This window comes from Panicum virgatum, chromosome 6K (genome assembly GCF_016808335.1).
Source record: "Panicum virgatum strain AP13 chromosome 6K, P.virgatum_v5, whole genome shotgun sequence".
NCBI lineage: Eukaryota > Viridiplantae > Streptophyta > Magnoliopsida > Poales > Poaceae > Panicum > Panicum virgatum.
Window position 1 is genome coordinate 44,330,774 of NC_053141.1, and position 15,446 is coordinate 44,346,219.

The 15,446-nt window shown below is 47.8% G+C and overlaps 1 protein-coding gene across 1 annotated transcript; it reads left to right on the top strand.

Moving 5' to 3' along the window:
• Window positions 1-11,655: 11,655 nt before the first annotated feature.
• On the top strand, window positions 11,656-15,446 carry LOC120712891 (pentatricopeptide repeat-containing protein DOT4, chloroplastic-like). The gene has a single exon (XM_039998816.1). The coding sequence runs from the start codon at window positions 11,926-11,928 to the stop codon at window positions 15,190-15,192; it is 3,267 nt and encodes a 1,088-aa protein (XP_039854750.1). The 5' UTR covers window positions 11,656-11,925; the 3' UTR covers window positions 15,193-15,446.

Sequence of the window (15,446 nt, forward strand, 5' to 3'; positions counted from 1 at the left end):
ATCTACGTTCATGTACAGGGGGAGGAACATCATGTGTTGGAGGCCATGGTTTGGGGGGTATGAAGTCATCCATGTCATCATCCCAGTTAACACAAGTTTGTGCTGCAGGTGGTGCAACATGACTTGACGAACCTCTTGTCTTTCCCTTTGTCTCTTTTCTGATTCTAGGTTCATGTAAAGGGGGAGGAACATCATGTGTTGGAGGCCATGGTTTGGGGGGCATGAAGTCATCCATGTCGTCATCCCAGTTAACACAAGTTGGTGGTTGAGGTACTGAAGCATGACTCGACGAACCTCCCTATCACCCGAAGATCTTATCCACCTCCTTCGTCTAGTTTGCGGCATAAGTCCACCGAAGATACATACCAATTTACGGAAATTTGATATCGTTTTGTTAATGAACTCCGTGTCCTCGGGGTAATCCTAGCATATAATTAAAAAACAATGTTACTGTTTCATAAATATGGATTCGAAATGACGGACGGGATTACAACTGAATGAGAGTTACCTTAATGTGCATCTCATACACCTCTGGCCGCATCCATATCTTACAAGAACTTTGTAAGAATCCAATGATATTAGGATGATTCGCTAGTTCACATACTCTCATGTATATCTTCCGACGTTCTAGCAGGTGTCCCTTTACATCTTGCGTCGTAATACCTCGAAATAATGTGAAATCTTTAAACTCTACTACTTTGGACAACACCATCTCTATCGTACCATCCGCTAACGGATCTAACTTATTACTGATAACAAGATGGGTCATGATATCAAGTATTATACTAGATTTTTCTTCGGTTCATGAAAATCCTCCACAATTGGAGGCAGTCATTGCCTTATGCTGCAATATCAATAAGGTACTTTCATAATTCTATTCTAATTCATAATTAATTTAAAAACAAGTCTGTAATAGTACTGAAATTGTAATACTAAATGAGTGTTCTAAAGCACCAAATCTAATTCAGCTAATTAAAATAAATGTTTATACAATATCAATGGATCCATACGGAAGTTACCGGTAGATCACAAGTACGCAATTCGGCAGAGCTTCGCCGCTTTTCTTCTCCTCACCCCTCTCTTTTTTCCTGAATTTTTAGGCTCAAATGACAAAGGGAATGGCGGCGAATGGCGGCCAGGGCTTATATAGGGGGGAGGGACCCTGTCGCCCCCCCCCAACGGGCGACAGGCCCCCTTGCATTTTTTTTGCCCAGGGACCTCGTTGCGAATTTGAAAAAAATTACACTTAGGGCCTGTCGCCCTATTGGGGGGCGACCGGGGGGTATTTTTGAAAATTTTCAAAACGGACATATATTTTTGAAATTTTGATTTTTTAAAAATATAAAAAAGAAAAAAGCGCATTTTCTTGGGCCTCAAACGCCTCGACAGAGAAGCTGGGTCGCACCGTGGCTACCACGAACATTCAGAACACATTAGGATTCGTCACTCTCGTTTTGCCTACAAGTCAGCAGGCGACGCACGAGCTAGTGATGAGAGAGGCATCAGGCATGGCGGGGTATGGGTGCGGAGCGGCGGGCCCCACGATGCCACCTGGCTCGGCACAAGCCAGGCCACCACAAATCGCCTCGCCGGCCGCCAGTACGGTCGATCGTCGTGATCGGGCGGCGGAGATCCCGGCGTGAGGAGGCTGCCAGAGCCGACGTGTATGAGTGCGGAAACTAGCGTGCAGGTGCAGGTGCAACGCCGACGAATTCAACGCGACGGCGTTGGCATATGTTCCGTCCATAAAGCTCTAGCAATCAGTTCGATTTGACAAAGGAGGGCCATGGCCCTCTATGACCCGCCGGTATATGGCCATATGCGATCCGGTGTGGATTCATAGCAGGAGCTTGTTTGGCGGAGCTTCTCAACTGGCTCTAGCCGGAGCACTGCCAAATGGTAGTTTTTGGTGCAGCTCCACATGAGAAGCCGGACCTGGAGCCACTTACAGCTTCCATAAGGGAGGCGGAGCCACGAAAATGTGACTCCACCCCCCACCGTCCCAGAATGCCCCTCCCCCGCACTCCCCCCCCCCCCCCGGCAGAACCCCAGTTCCTAGCGCCGGGCGGCCGGCCGGCCATAGCGTAGCACACGCGCAGCAGCATCCGAGAGCGGGCCTATGGCACGAGCCACTTCGCGCACTCCACCTCCTTCACGACGCTACGATAGTGGGAGCCCGAGCGGCAACGGGAGCGGCCGGCTGCGGGAGGCCGAGACCGTGGCGGAGCTTCAGGCGGCCAGATGCAGAGCTCGAGACTACGACAGAGCTCCAGGCGGCCAGTTGCGGGAGCTTGAGAGGCAGTTGGGGACGGTCGGCTGCGGTTGGCGGTGGGCGGCAGCTGCAGGCAGTAGTTGAGAGAGTTGCCCGCGTGGGAGCAGCAGCGGCCTGACCGTGTGACAATTTGCATAAGATCTTCTTCAATTTTACTCAAAAGGTCCAATAGTGTATGTATATTGGCCCTTTTGAGACAATTATACGTTCTAGAAGGCAATTCTAATTGATCAAGCTGATAGCTCTCTTCCATCTAAAAAACTAATGACCGAAGAAATTACCAATCTTCAATGCCTAAAACATTTCTATCTACCACATATTGCGCTTAACTCTTTTCTTTTTTCTTCCTTCCAAAAGATTATCCGTAGGACACCTTATATGTATCAAAATTGATATTAAAATAAAAAAGATGTACAATCCAATTTTTCGATTCAATAGAAGCCCAAAGAGGTGCGGGTTCAATTCCTATCGTTCACCCATCGCATTATTGCAAATTCCAAAAATGCAATTTTCCACACTCCTAGTTACGTATTTACTTACGGCGACAAAAAAATAAAACTATCACTGTATTTTTTCTTTTTCTATTTCTTCTTCCAAGCGCAGGATAACCTCATTTTCTACCAATGGGGGGCTTTCGCTTCACGGCCCCATGGGGGTGGTCCACATGATTCATAACTACCCTCTTACTACGGGACGTTTACCTAGCCAACACTTAGATCTGGCTCTACCCAAACTTTTTTGGTTCCAAATGGAACAGATTCAATAGAAGAACTCACAGCCAAAACAAGCGAATGGAGCAACCAACCGAATGGATAAGGAGAGAGAGAGTGGGATGGAGGAAGAAAAGTAAAAGAAATGGGAAGAAAATATAAGGGTAATAATATGGACATTTCATCGCTATAAACAACCAGAGGAGTCATTTTGCCAAACGTTTTCCAAAATAGTTCAGTTCCACCAGAAAAGCCACTCCATCAGAAGAGCCAGAGCCAGAGCTGTTTTTGGAGGAGCCGGAGTCCTGCCAAATAGACCCTACGGGCTCACTTCAAGGCCGGATCCGGGTGCCGCACAGGAACTAGACATGGCCTACCATTGGCCACGCCCCATCCGACCAGCGTGTGTGGACGGACCAGTGGTGACCAGAACAAGAAGACACAAGACGGCTAGGGCATGCATTCGGATGTACGCACCGCAGGCCCGGCATCGGACGATAGAGTGAGGCCGGAGCAGAGGATGACAATGACGTGGCTGGGGCGCCGTGGACGCTTGTCCATCCGGACGGTGGTGCCCTCTCATTCCACTTTCACGCGGGGCGCCTGCAGATGTGGGTACAGCCATACAGCTGAATAGTTCTGAATGTTGGATGAGTAGCCATACTGTTTGGCTCCTCAGGAGCTAGGCAGCCATCACAAGCATCGATTGCGTGCACAAGATGGAAAAAATTGGACCTAGACGGGAGATTTCAAGGTTTGCACAACAAATTTGGAAACAAAATGAAACTGGCATTAACATTAACCAAAAATTGGATTTCAACTTGGGATACATTGACACCCACACTACAAACTAGTCAGTAACTCTATGTTATCCTTATTCATCCACAACAAGATCATTCTCGACCATTCTATGGTCCTAGCAGGGGTCCGCACACAATTGACTCACACGATGCGCTAACACTCACATGAACACAGGAAAGACATCTAGTACTAATACATTCTTGTGGATACTGTTCAAAGACTCGATTCATGGTAGAGGTTGCTCACGAACAATATCTCGCCAGTTACCAGATCTCAGTGGAGGAGGATATCCGATCCTTCTTCACCACAATCCACCTGAAACTTGCGCCAGCGAAATCGATGGGCCTCTCAAAGCCACAGAAGTCAAGATACATCCACTGCTAATCAGCACACTCAATCTTCACCTACACTCTCCCTCACCCAAACAGACAGAACCGCATCCATGGCTACCACCTTGAACCCATAGCTTTCCTAGCCACTGACATCGAAAGTACCATTGAGAAACGATGCTTCGAACTTGGCACCGACTTTCTAGAAACGATACAAAGTAATATGCTACCACTTCTTCTGTGACCGTATACCCACATTGCACCAAGAAGACTTTCACTTAGGCACAAATATGGAGACCAACTCTAAATGGAAATCAATTCTTTATTTATCATAACTTAGTACAATAGACTCTTGCACTCTTTATGTGGCCATCCTACCATAACACTACTACACTATATGGCAACGTTGTCATCTCCTACCTGGGGACCCCTTATGCCATGGTATAGAAAGAGGGGAGGGGAGCACCCCTACTTATAGGTGCTCATGGGTGTTGTGCTGTTGCCATGTGGCAACTTCCACACTATTCTTTACAAAATATCTATCTCTAGAATTTTTCTCATTCTTATCTAACTATACAAAATATCTAATTATAGGGAACTTTGTCTTGCCATGAAGCATGTCAACTTCTCTATCATGCAATTTCCAAATTATTCTAGAACTTTCTCATACGAATTGTCCACTGCTGGTTCTCATCCACTCCTTACCCAACCCACCCTAATGTTTATGGAAATTAAATGGCAACCCGCCCCAATCCAAATGCTCAATAAATAAATCAACCAGCACCACCCCATTTGATGCTTAAACCCATAGGTTGGCTAGACCTACTAACTAAAATCCTCCAATCCATATTTAACTATATACATAGAAATTTAGTGGCTCCGCTATTGACATGGGACCCACGTGTAGGTCTAACCACATTGCTTTGCACAAAGTAGTTGCTAGTCATATTGAGTCATCTCCAATAAATTTCAGTCAATTTTGATAAAATTTTATAGTGTGAACGCGAGGTTTTATTTCCAGCATCCGGCTCTTAACATGAAGTCCAAGTATAGTTTTATTGACATGGAGTCCACACGAGTCACATTGCTTTGCATAGAGTAGCTGTTAGTCATATTGAGACATCTCCAAAAAAATTCTAATCATCAGTTTCAATAAATTTTATAGTGTGAACGTAATGTTTTATTTCTGTAATCTGGCTCTTTGACTTGGGCCCATGTTTAGATCTAACCACACTACTTTGTACAGTGTGGTTGTCAGTCATCTTGAGTCATCTCCAACAAATTTCAATCAATTTTAATAAAATTTCATAGTGTCAATGCATGGTTTTAATTTTAGGGTCCGGCTTTCAACGTGGGACTGATATTTATATATAGTCATATTGTTTTGCATGAAATATCCATTTCAACCTACCACAACCCACTCCAATCCACATTTATATATAACCCGCTCCGCCCCGTCCCATTACCTAATACAACCCATTTTAACCCAGCCAAACACATCAAAACCCAACGCATTGAACCTATTTCAACCCACACCATTAGTACGGTAAAGTGGTTCCCAAAGAACTTCTGGCATGCCTAAGATAGACTTCCGCCACCTGCGGCTCCACGATCACTGAGACTTGCACAACGATGAGCTCATAGCATATGACGGCACCACACATCCTGCTCTTCCTAAAGAGGCACTAGCAGCATAGATGCCTGGCCTGACACCATCATCACCGAGAAATAAATTAAGCGGCTTCGTGCTCCAGCCAGCTGGCCTGCTCCTATGAGTAGAGCTTCACTGCAAGCTAGCTCTCGCCGAGGCGCATGAGGACGGGGACCATGAAATGCATCAGGCCCGTCGCCACTTCAAGTGTTACTGAAGTGCTTTGGCCATGTCGTGCAACACGTGTTGGGGAGCAGGATCTTGACCGAGCGATCCTTCTCCAGGCTACAGATGTAGAAGGTGGCCGAACTATGGCCGTACAGTAGGCACTCGTATAAGTCCACGATGTCGAGGTCGCGCACCACTTCTCGAAAAGCTCAGTACTGGCACCGCGACAGACATGACGTTTGGGTCGTGGAGGTGGAAGTCGTAGACTCCGTCGTTGGTCCGAGCCGAAGGGTGTCATAGATGTTGTGACCATTGAAGATGGAAATGTGGGTGTAGCCTTCGGCCTCCCGCTTCGCCGGCTACAGGAACAAGGCGTCGGCGATGTTGTTCACGAATGCAGCCCTTGGCATCGGATGGCGATTCAGAAAGGGAGATTTCGGGAGCTGGTTGTGGACGAGCCTGGACAGCACAGAGCAGCGGTTGAGGTTTGACGTCGGCTCTGCCTCCTCGGGCTTGAGAGCCACCTCCTTCTCCCCGCAGAGCGGCGCCTCGTTCACCGTATCCTCCTAGTGCTGCATGCCGTTGCCACGCAACGCCTACTTCGGGAGCTCCATGTTGGCCTCCACCGGTAAGGCCAAGATGGACTTTGACTCCGCGCCATGCCCTCATTCCCTCACGAGCAAGTGATAGACTGGAAGGGGTGGTTGTTTTTTTGTTAGAAATAAAGCATCCCATCCGCTTTTAAAAAGAAAGACAAACAGGAGCTTTCTTGAATGCCAAGTTTAGTTTTTTTTTACCAAAGTGAAAATATATACATGGAGTTATAATTATGCTCTTTCTGAAACACATGCGCCTCCACAGTATCATTGTCAGCATCGTTGCTTGCATATGTTTATGGATGCTGAGATTGTTAATGACCATTATGGGAAGAGGGTAATTACCAAGGATTCCTGTAGGCCTGTTCGGGTGGACGTAATTGGCTGGGTTGAAGAGCTGCACCCAGTATCCAGTCGCAGCTTATACACCAGCCAACCTTTATATTTCTACTAGCAGCCAGTAAAGGCCGAACGGCCCGGCTGCTCCGCCCAGCCAGAACCAGCCCAGCCGGTGGCTTTTCCCACCAGCCGAATAGGATGAATATCTCCATCAGATGATATTATACTTCCATTAAGATTTTTGAGAAACAATTTGCAATTAGATTAAGTTTTGCAATAATGACAGTCAATAACACACATGGACAGCTGTATGTTGCTTTGTCAAGGGGTGTATCACACAATACAACATGGGTCTTATCAAAGCACCCAGGAGCACTGGGGAATCATGTAAGATTTCGAGCGTCCACGTTGACCGGACTCAACACAGACGAGACTGTCCGAGTAGTCTCGAAACACGCCATACTGCAGCACTCACCCCACTACACACGCACACACACTCCACGCATGCTACAGTACCTGGTGGAAATCCTGGGCCGAGCGACGCTCGAATCCAGGACCGGTGGCCTCCACACCTGGAGTGCCAACCGCCCGAGCTAACGCTCGGTTCCAATTTTTACCTACTGGTACAACAAAAAAGAACATGGATCAGCTGTGTAACACGGTAGCCACCACCACCCCTGCCTGTTTGAGAGGTCGCCGGGGTGTGTGTATCGTTCCTCTTCTCTGTATCGTTCCTCTTCTTTCTCCTTCTCCCTCTCTACTCTACCCTGCATGCCGCCCCCACACCCATGGTGCATCCTCTCTGCAAGCCATACGAAGGTTGATTTGAGCTTCCCTCTAATGTTTGGTTGAAATCGATCGAGACCCAAATCAAAGCCTCAAATAATCGAGACCCATCCAAGTAGCCTTATAAAAAAAGAAAGAAAACAGGAAGCATGCAGGCCCCGTGGAGCAAGAGCAGAATGAACCCACTTTGGGTCTCGATTTGTTTGCGCCGGAGGTTGATTTGAGGCTTTCTGCTCTCTACTGTTTGTTTTCTTTACCATTTGTGCTCAATTGGATCTCGAATTGCTTCCTGTTTTCTTTCCTAGCACTATTGTGCAAGGGATGCGGATGGAGAGGACCTGGGCACGCCGAAATACAGCTCCTTCTCCGGCGCCGGCTAGCGCTGCTCCTCACTGGCACGGTCGTGAAGAAGTACTTCGAGGTCTGTCACGCTGAGGTAGGTTCGCATATATAGAACGTGCAGGCTGACGGGTTCTTCTTGCTGGCTGTTGGTCACGGTTCGGCATTCGAACCTGGGTTCGCAGTGCAGATGACCCAAGAACGCACACCTTTGGGCGCTAGACGGTGCAGCGGAGCACCTCACGATGCTGCAGGTGGAACTGCTTGAGCAGGCCAGCCTCCGCGCCGCCTTGGACGGCTACGACGGCGTCATCCATGCTGCCTCACCGATGCACGACACCCCCATGAGTGTCGCCGATGATGCTAGGATGAGACTGGGAAAGTGCAGGGTGGATTTGGTGCGGTAGCGGCCTGGCGGGTGTCGGAACAATGCATCCGAGGGGAAAGTGCCGGAAACGAGTAGTGTCTCCCCAACGCCAAATAGCCGGTTTTTTTCTGTCTTGATTCTAAAGAGGACTCGGTTCCGTGAACAAGAAATGGTTTCTCTCTTTTCTACTCTTTTTCTTCGTTAATTTGCTTACCACATCAGCAAAATGATGAGCTGTTAATGTATTTAAGAGAGATTAGAAACTACAATCAATATCTCATTGGGAGTGCTCTAAGGGCATCAGCAATGTATCTTGCCAACATCGGTAGAAATGTAGGGCGAAGATGGTATAATTTTCCAACTCACACAACCTCGGTAGGAATGTAGGGCCAAGATGGAAGCAGTGATTTTCCAACTCACACAGTGTGCATCCGATAAAGAAGGTGGGCCCTGCAAGAGAAAAATCGGCAATCCAAACCTCCTCCTCTAGTTCCGCGTCTATCTGTTCGGTTATCACGATGATGGATGCTCAAATAAAGAATTTTTAGTTCATCTTACCGGACAGTAGCGTTGTTGCCAATATCAACTATTACCTGCTCTTCTCCTACCCTTGACAATGTATCTTACGACTACTAAAGTTTACTACCCTCTTCATATATACTTCCCATTGTGGACGCCCTAAGGGCCATGTCGATCAGAATATGCGGCATGGTGGACATCCAGGAAGGTTTGGTTTCGCAGCGGTGGAAGCGAAACTATGTCCATTTGAACAAGTCGTTGTGGTGTGTCAGGTCTCCAACAGAAAAAAAAACAATGGAAATGGAGAGAGAGGGAGAGAGAGAGAGAGAATCTAGAGAGGAGAGCAAGCTTTGTTCATTATATTTTGGACTACAAAAAAATTGAAAGGATAAAAAGTAAAAAAAAACAACGGCAAGTCCCATGGGCATGGTCATGGTCATGGCCATGGCTGGTCGCCACCAGCCCACCAGCTGGTGGGGATGGATCCCTAGGTTGATGTGGTTTGGCCGTGTTTGGTTGCCCTCTAATTTTTTTTCTTCAAAAAAGACCAATGCATGCATAGAGTACTAAACTATTGAGATAGGTGCAACTTTGCGAGCTGGATCTATTGAGCCTAATTAATCCATAATTTGCAACAGTAATGCTACAGTGACCTTCTTCTAATTACTCTCTATTGGTATGGTCAAAGGCTTCATTAGCTATATCAACTGCTACAATATTATAGTTGTGGAGGTAGTTTTATAATTAGACTTCATTTAATACCTCTAATTAGTGGTCAAAAGGGTGAAAAGTTTTGCGAAATTTTTTTCACGACAAACCAAACACTGCCAAATAGATGGCTCACTCGCTAGGACACCTCCTAGTGTCAGCGGTCCCGCCGCTCCCGCAGTTTTAGCGCCAAATAGGGATGGACCCACCGTACCACAATAGATGACCGAGGAGGTTTCGGTGTGGGTCCCATAGTCAGCACCAAGTGGAGCTTCGCTACGATGCGATGTGGCATGGTGGTGCTGGCCTGGGGGGGGGCGTACGCGCCCCGGCGATCAAGACTCAAGAACCGACAATGCGGCAGAGGCACTGTCTGGCAACCCGAATTTCTAAGGCCTGCCGCCGCCCCCACGGTGGCGGAATCGGATGGGTATCGACCCCTATGGTGATGAGAACATTTGGTCTGAGCGAGAGGCAGCTAGGGTTGACATTGTCGGTATCTAAAAGGAGGTCAACTTCATCAAGGCGCTACGACATCGATGGCCGCCCGAGTAGGCGGCCCTGCCCGCAGTCGTGCCGGCATTGGAGCCGGCCCGGCAAGGCAGGGCTGGGCACGGCGGCTCTGCCCGCGGATGCACCAGCTGGGCATGGCGGACCTACCCGGGGCCGAGGCAGCGTCGGGGGCCGGTTGGGCAAGGAGGGCCCGATGGCCCTACCCGCGACCACGGCGGCCTCGGTGGCCGGCAGGACAAGGCGACCCGACCTCTTGCTGCTCCCGTCGCAGGCGCGGGACGGCAGCGTCGAGCGCGTGGATGCGCATGGCTACAGCCGGAGGCAGAGATTAGCGAGGGGAAGAGAATGAGAGAGGAGGGAGGACGACGGAGACCGAAACAGTGATGGCTGTCGCTGGATTAAGTTTACGAGCCGATGGTGTACACGGCATTGAAGCTTTTTGGGTGACTTCCATGGGATTAGAAATTTAGCCAATGGCATTGAAGGAATTTATCCTCTCTTTTTTTCAGTGGATTCTCTTCTCTGCTGAGTCTGCCCGCTCCTTGCATGCAGCCATACCCACCATAAACAAAAGGAATCGGGGGTGGTGCAATCTCTGTACGGATTCTTAGCCCAATGTACAAAAGGCCTGCAATTTTCTACAATTTATCTTAAATTTTCATAAACTTTTCTAACATTTTTGTGCATTTCCTACAGTTTTTTATAATATATTTTTATAAATATATTTTTCTAACATTTTCTAAATTTTTCTGCATTTTCTACAATTTATCTGAATGTTTCATATACTTTTCTAACATTTTCTACAATTTCTGACTATTTCTCGAAATTTTTTCTCGTATTAAACAACTAATCAATACCACAAAATTTGTTGGTAAACCTAATTGGTTTTTCTAAAAACTAATCTTAATTCTACCTAAATTATATTAAAAACATTACCTAAATCGCTAAAATATCATTACTGTTGCATACACTAATTATAGAATTAAACATAAAAAAAATTAGATCGAGAAAGTTGAGAAATATTTATTACCTGCTGTTAGGATCCAAAATGCGGTTTCTCTCACCCCTCCTCTCTTTCTCCCGCTCTCTGGATGTCGTGGGAAGCAAATGAGGGAGATGGGGGGAGAGAAACCTTTTATACAATATGGGGGAGCCTGCCGCCCCCTGCCGGGCGGCAGGCCGGGCCTGCCGCCCAGTGGAGTGGCGGCAGGGGGCCTGCCGCCCGACAGGGGGCGGCAGGCTCCCGCCGAGGGCTTCCGCGCAAATAATTTTTTTAATTTACATATAAGTCCCTGCCGCTCCCCTGCCGGGCGGTAGGGGTACAAAACTGTAAATTGTGATATTGAAAATATATTTCTGTAAAAAATATTTTCCAAAAATATAAAAATAAAAAAACGCCACAACTCAGCTCGCAAGACCGGATAGGCCCAAATTCCCTTTTCGCACCGGATTAAGGCCCGTGAGGCCGTGACCAACTATCCAGATTCGCCACTGTTTTTTTCTCATGGCTTTTCGCTCGAAAATAAAAAGGACAGAATTACTGGAGAGCTCAAACGTGGAAACTGAACAGCAAAAAAAAGTGACAGGTCAGTGATTACTTATCTTATTATCCTCTCCGATTCGCTCTTCCTCGATTCCGCCCTCGCTTCCCCCCTCGTCTCCCTCCCGCGCGGCCGCCGCCCGCTCTCTCCTGCCGCTTCTGAGCCGGGGCGGCGGAGCTCCAGGCCGCACCGGTCCCCTCTGCGTCCAACCAAGCAAACCCAAACCAGCATGAAGAAGAAAGCCACGGCATTTCGCGGCAGGTTTTGAACTCCTGCTCCCGCTTCCATGCCGACGCCTCCGCTCCCCGCCATTTCCACCCACCACCGCGCCCCGCCGCCATGGCCGCCTCCCAAGACCGCCACCAACCCACGGGTGAAAATCCGGTGCGGCGTGCTCGCGCCGCCGGCCGGTCAAGCCCTGCAGACGGCCGCTGCTGCTCCAGGTCCAAGGAGCACCAATTACCCGCCCAACCGGGTCCCGAGCTCCGACGTGAACCTGCACATTCAGCGCCTCTGTCGGGCGGGCGACCTCGCGGAGGCTGCGAGGCTTCTGGGCTCTGAAGGCGTTGATGTGCGTAGCTACTGCGCGGTAATCCAACTCTGCGGGGAGGAGAGGTCTCTGGAGGCTGGGAGGAGAGCGCATGCCGCGGTGCGCGCATCCAGTGGTGGAACGGGTGGGATTGGGAGCGTTCTTGGGAAGAGGCTAGTGCTAATGTACCTCAAATGCGGCGATCTGGGGAGTGCAAGAGGGGTGTTTGATGAAATGCCACCTCAGGTCGCTGATGTCCGTGTCTGGACTTTGCTGATGAGCGCGTACGCCAAGGCTGGTGATTTTGGAGAAGGCGTTCTGCTGTTTAGGCAGATGCACTGCTGCAGGGTTAGTCCGGATGCGCACGCCATTTCCTGTGTTCTGAAGTGCATTGCCAGTTTGGGCAGCATCATGGACGGTGAGGTGGTTCATGGGTTACTTGAAAAGTTGGGTCTTGGGGAAGAATGTGCGGTTGCTAATGCTCTGATCGCGTTGTACTCAAGGTGTGGCTGGATGGAGGATGCGATGCAGGTATTTGAGAGTATGCATCCCCGGGATGCCATTTCTTGGAATTCTATGATTAGCGGTTGCTTTTCAAATGGATGGCATGGAAGGGCTGTTGATCTTTTCAGAAAAATGTGGTCCGAGGGTTTGGAGATCAGTTCGGTGACAGTGGTTAGTGTTTTGCCTGCTTGTGCGGAGTTAGGTTATGACCTTGTTGGGAAAGTCGTGCATGGATACTCTGTGAAATCTGGATTACTTTGGGAGCTTGAATCTTTAGACAGAAGAATAGATGATGTTCTTGGATCCAAACTGGTATTCTTGTATGTGAAATGTGGTGATATTGCCTCTGCAAGAAGGGTGTTTGATGTGATGTCATCAAAAAGTAACTTGCACGTGTGGAATCTGTTAATCGGTGGCTATTCAAAGGCTGGTGAATTTCAAGAAAGCCTATTACTTTTTGAGCAAATGCATGGACTTGGCATTACCCCAGATGAACACACCATTTCGTGCCTTCTGAAGTGTATCACTAGTTTGTCTCGTGTCAGGGATGGCTTGGTGGCTCATGGGTATCTCGTAAAGTTGGGTTTTGGGGCACAGTGTGCAGTTTGCAACGCACTGATATCGTTCTATGCAAAATCAAACAGGATTGGGGATGCACTCGAGGTGTTTGATGGAATGCTTCATCCGAATATCATTTCTTGGAATTCAATAATTAGCGGATGCACTTCCAATGGCTTAAAGAGCGAAGCTATTCAGCTGTTCATAACAATGTGGATACAAGGACAGGAGCTGGACTCAGCTACGTTGCTAGGTGTTTTGCCAGCTTGTTCTCAGTCATGCTATTGGCTTTTAGGAAGGGGGCTTCATGGCTATTCAGTGAAAACTGGATTGATTGGGGAAACACCTCTTGCTAATGCACTTCTTGATATGTACTCAAATTGCTCAGATTGGCATAGCACGAATCAGATATTCAGAAGCATGGATCAGAAAAATGTGGTGTCATGGACAGCAATGATCACAAGTTATACTAGGGCAGGGCTGTTTGACAAAGTGGCTGGGTTACTCCAAGAGATGGTATTGGATGGTATCAGGCCAGACGTCTTTGCAGTCACCAGTGCCCTTCATGCATTTGCTGGTGATGAATCCTTGAAACATGGCAAATCTGTCCATGGATATGTCATCAGAAATGGAATGGAGAAACTTCTTCCTGTTGCCAATGCACTTATGGAAATGTATGTGAGATGTGGGAATATCGAAGAAGCACGGTTGATTTTTGATCGTGTGACGAACAAGGATATAATCTCATGGAATACACTGATAGGAAGTTACTCCAAGAATAATCTTGCCAATGAATCCTTCATTTTGTTCAGTGATATGTTGCTCCAATTCAAACCTAATGCAGTGACCATGACCTGCATCCTTCCTGCTGCTGCAAGCCTTTCATCCTTGGAGCGAGGCAGGGAGATACATGCTTATGCATTACGAAGAGGATATCTGGAAGATAATTATACATACAATGCGCTGGTGGACATGTATGTTAAGTGTGGTGCATTACTGGTAGCTCGACTTTTGTTTGACCGGTTGACTAAGAAGAACCTCATATCTTGGACCATCATGATAGCTGGATATGGCATGCATGGTTGTGGAAGAGATGCAATTGCCCTGTTTGAAGAGATGAGAAGCAGTGGTGTTGAGCCAGATTCGGCCTCTTTCAGTGCCATACTGTATGCTTGCTGCCATTCAGGTCTTAGAAATGAGACATGGAGATTCTTCAATGCTATGCGAAATGAACACAAAATAGAGCCCAAATTGAAGCACTATGCCTGCATTGTTGACCTGCTTAGCCATACCGGAAATCTTAAGGAGGCTTTTGAGTTCATTGAGTCAATGCCAATTGAACCTGATTCAAGCATCTGGGTCTCATTACTGCACGGATGTAGAATTCACAGGGATGTCAAGCTTGCAGAGAAGGTGGCAGATAGGGTATTCAAGCTGGAACCAGAGAACACAGGATACTATGTTCTTCTTGCCAACATCTACGCTGAGGCTGAGAGATGGGAGGCTGTCAAGAAGCTTAAAAGCAAGATTGGTGGTCGAGGGCTCCGCGAGAATTCTGGCTGCAGTTGGATTGAGGTCGGAGGCAAGGTTCATGTCTTTGCCACGGATAACCGGAATCACCCACAGGGGAGCAGGATCGCAGGGTTCCTGGATGATGTTACCACAAGGATGAAAGAAGAAGGCCATGATCCTAAGAAAAAGTATGCTCTCATGGGTGCCAACGATGCGGTGCATGACGAGGCACTTTGTGGGCACAGCTCGAAGCTCGCCATCGCATTCGGCATGCTGAATTTGTCAGAAGGTCAGCCAATCCGTGTGACGAAGAACTCACGGGTTTGTAGCCACTGCCATGAGGCTGCCAAGTTCATATCCAAGATGTGCAACAGAGAAATCATTTTGAGAGATTCAAGCAGGTTTCATCGTTTTGAAGGCGGCAGGTGTTCTTGCAGAGGGTACTGCTGAAAGAAAAACCAATCATGTAAAAATAAATTTTGTCTGTTGATAGCAGAGAGTACATATTTTGCTACTAGCTGCACCATATGATCTTGCGTATACATTGATTTGCCTTCAAAAGTTTTAGAGGTGACTTTAGAATGGTGTGGGAAGATTCATCTGTAAGAAACAACAGTTTCTGTGTGCTCAAGAAACACAGTTACAATTCCTACTATGTACATATGTGTCTCCATTTGGCAATAGAATTCAGGCAACTTTGTTTC

Excerpts from the sequence above, each read along its gene's own strand:
- LOC120712891 (XM_039998816.1), top strand. The coding sequence starts at position 11,926 with ATGCCGACGCCTCCGCTCCCCGCCATTTCCACCCACCACCGCGCCCCG.